This window comes from Piliocolobus tephrosceles, unplaced genomic scaffold (genome assembly GCF_002776525.5).
Source record: "Piliocolobus tephrosceles isolate RC106 unplaced genomic scaffold, ASM277652v3 unscaffolded_15880, whole genome shotgun sequence".
NCBI lineage: Eukaryota > Metazoa > Chordata > Mammalia > Primates > Cercopithecidae > Piliocolobus > Piliocolobus tephrosceles.
In genome coordinates, this window is record NW_022297510.1 from 1 (window position 1) to 3782 (window position 3782).

Below are 3782 nucleotides of genomic sequence, written 5' to 3' on the forward strand. Positions count from 1 at the left end.
CCTGGTGTCTGCGGGAGGCGCGAGTGGGTTCTGCACATGCGCGGTCCAGCTGGGCGCTGTCGGATTCCTCCAGGTCTCCTCCCGGGGAGAGGGGACTGAGAACTTAGAGGAAAGGAGTTCTGAGAAACACCCCTTCCCTGCACCCTGCTGCCAGCCCCCACTTAATGCTAACCCACTACCCAGGACGCTCACTGGGCATTCACATTGCCCCACTCCTCCCAGAACAGGGTTCTACCCTCAGGAATTGTGCCCATGACAGCTTTGCTCCTAGGGTGTTCTGCCAAGAACACACACAGTGCCCGGAAGACTCCTGGCTCCTTTGAACCCCAGACACTGGATCTGTAGCAGGAACTTGTTTCCTTCCCCCATTCAGGCTTCTGGACCACCTGATCCTAATCTCTGCCTTTATAGACCCAGCAATCAGTCAGATGGTAGCCCTGCCTGGGCCTGCACTTGTAGCACAAACCAGTCCTTTAGTCAGTCCTGCCCTGCCCGCACCCATTACTCTTGATAGCTCCTTTCTCTCTTCTGCTTTTTTCTTCCTCACAAATCCTCTTTCCTGTGCCCACAGTGTGCCCAAGTCCATCTGTCACTTGCCTACGAGAATTCAGACGTTAGTGAGTTCAAGACCATGCCTTTAAACCTGGCTGTTGTAGGAGCAAACCCAAGTTGGATGCGGCTTAATGGTCTCTCTTTAGAATGAGGGAAGAATTTTTGCTCTTCTCCCTTTTTTTTTTTTTTTTTTTTTGAGACGGAGTCTTGCTCTGTCGCCCAGGCTGGAGTGCAGTGGCCGGATCTCAGCTCACTGCAAGCTCTGCCTCCCGGGTTCATGCCATTCTCCTGCCTCAGCCTCCGGAGTAGCTGGGACTACAGGCGCCCGCCACCTTGCCCGGCTAGTTTTTTGTATTTTTTAGTAGAGACGGGGTTTCACCGTGTTCGCCAGGATGGTCTCGATCTCCTGACCTCGTGATCCGCCCGTCTCGGCCTCCCAAAGTGCTGGGATTACAGGCTTGAGCCACCGCGCCTGGCCTCTTCTCCCTTTTCTTAAAGCATTTAGTTTGAAAACTTTTTGTTTTGTTTTTTTTGAGCCGGAGTCTCACTCTGTTGCCCAGGCTAGAGTGCAGTGCTGTGATCTCCGCTCACTGCAACCTCCACCTCCCGAGTTGAAGCAATTCTCCTGCCTCAGCCTCCTGAGTAGCTGGATTACAGGTCTGCACCATCACGCCCGGCTAATTTTTGTATTTTTAGTAGAGAGGGAGTTTCACCATGTTGGCCAGGCTGGTCTCGAACTCCTTACCTCAAGTGATTTGTCCGCCTCGGCCTCCCGAAGTGCTGGGATTACAGGCGTGAGCCACTGCGCCCGTCTTGAAAATTTTTATATTTACCTATTTTCTCTGCTTCTTTAAAATTTATATAAATCATTTTTATCAGTTAAGTAAGTCATTTGTCTTTTTTGAGTCAAACTTGTCCTTATCTAGGACCTGGAAACTATTGCTTTGAAATGTAAATAGCAAGAACAGATACCCTATCCCCCAGTTTCTGCAGGCGAGTAGGAGGCTGCCTTCAGCAGGTACCTAGCCTCACATTGCAAATCTACCTCCTGTCATGAAGATGTTGGAAGTTTATTTTTTCTTTTCTTTTTTTTTTGAGACGGAGTCTCGCTCTGTCACCCAGGCTGGAGTGCTGTGGCCGGATCTCAGCTCACTGCAAGCTCCGCCTCGCGGATTTACGCCATTCTCCTGCCTCAGCCTCCCGAGTAGCTGGGACTACAGGCGCCCGCCACCTCGCCCGGCTAGTTTTTTGTGGTTTTTAGTAGAGACGGGGTTTCACCGTGTTAGCCAGGATGGTCTTGATCTCCTGACCTCGTGATCCGCCCGTCTCGGCCTCCCAAAGTGCTGGGATTACAGGCTTGAGCCACCGCGCCCGGCGGAAGTTTATTTTTTCTGTGACTATTACCAATTAGAAAACCCAGATGAATTCTCAGATTACTAGGTAAAATTACAATAAGCTGTATATGACAAATGGTGTTGTCATGTCTTCTACTTGAGAATTATGGTGAGTTTCTATGTTTGTAGTCTCTTAGTAGATTGCCTTGTGATTGTGATTGCCTTAGTAGATTGTGATACACATCACATTTTGGTTTAATTATGTAAGAAAACATTTTCTTCTCTGTTGTGGGCAGTGTTTTAGGATTGGAGATGATTTTGCTTTTAGTTATATTTTCCACACACTGTCCGGAATCACCAGACATTATACACAAGTGCCCTCTAGGTTTCACTTTAGAGAAAAACCTTTCTCAGGATTCCACTCACAACCCACAATTTGGTGGCAAGGTGCACAAAGTGCAGCAAAGTGCTGCCCAAATCTGGAAACAGTATGGTCTCTCCTTCAATTTGAGATCTACAATCCCTTCTATAACAGTTATACTGGGTTTCTACAAAAATAACTTTTGAGTACTGCAATCAGTTATTCCTCCTTCGTCGGTGTGCCTGGCATCTTCAAATCTGACACTGATTCCGTGATCATGGGGCCCATAATCCCAATCAGGATCCCACATGTGCATTGATTAAACCTGAGAACTTCAACTCCCTTCTCCCTTTGCCCAAATGCCCACAAATGTGCATAGCTCACCAGCCCTCCAAGTCTTAAATGTGCAGTTCCAAATTCTGAATTTATGTCTTGGGATTTGAGAGAAGGACAACTTTTATCTGAGAAATACAAATTATTTTAATGATCAGACCCAGTAATGTGTTCAAATGAGACCGTAGTCATGTACTGTTCCCCTCTTTGAACTATTTGTCTTTTGAAATTGTGTTCTGTTGCTACAAATGGCTATACACTTTTCTTTTTTTTTTTTTTTTTGAGACGGGGTCTCTGTCGCCCAGGCTGGAGTGCCGTGGTGCGATCTCCGCTTATTGCAACCTGTGCCCCCGGGGTTCAAGTGATTCTCCTGCCTCAGCCTCTTGAGTTGCTGGGACTACAGGCACCCACGACCACGCCTGGCTAATTTTTTGTATTATTTAGTAGAGACGGGGTTTCACTGTGTTAGCCAGGATGGTCTTGATCCCCTGACCTCTTGATCCCTCCACCTCGGCCTCCCAACGTGCTGGGATTACAGGCGTGAGTCACCATGCCTGGCCACAAATGGCTATAAATTAACCTAATAATTTCATATTGGACACTATAACCCACACCTTATGTGTTAATTTATTTTATTTTATTTTATTATTTTTTGAGACGGAGTCTTGCTCTGCCGCCCAGGCTGGAGTGCAGTGGCGGGTTCTCAGCTCACTGCAAGCTCCGCCTCCCGGGTTGACGCCATTCTCCTGTCTCAGCCTCCCCAGTAGCTGGGACTACAGGCGCCCGCCTCCTCGCCCGGCTAGTTTTTTGTATTTTTTAGTAGAGACGGGGTTTCACCGTATTAGCCAGGATGGTCTCGATCTCCTGACCTCGTGATCCGCCTGTCTCGGCCTCCCAAAGTGCTGGGATTACAGGCTTGAGCCACCGCGCCCGGCCTTATGTGTTAATTTATATAGCCAGTCACTAACCACTTCTATAAGCCATTAAGAATTTCTGACAACTTTCTATCAGTTCCCTCTCTGCCTCCCTTTTTGCCTTTAAAAATATACTCCTCAGTTGGGTAGGGTGGCTCACGCCTATAATCCTAGCACTTAGGGAGGCAGAGGCGGGCAGATCAGCTGAGGTCCGGAGTTCGAGACCAGACTGGCCAATATGGTGAAACCCCGTCTCTACTAAAAAAAAAAAAAAAAAAAAAAAAAAAA

General features: G+C 47.9%; 1 protein-coding gene across 1 annotated transcript in view; it reads left to right on the forward strand.

Moving 5' to 3' along the window:
• Positions 1–571: 571 nt before the first annotated feature.
• Positions 572–3782, forward strand: part of LOC111539029 (zinc finger protein 732) — a gene marked incomplete at its 5' end in the record, with an annotated part of 7786 nt that continues 4575 nt past the window's right edge. Inside the window, one exon of the mRNA XM_026450236.2 lies at positions 572–617. Within this exon, the coding sequence (XP_026306021.1) occupies positions 572–617 (46 nt within the window). The remainder of the gene's footprint in view (positions 618–3782) is intronic.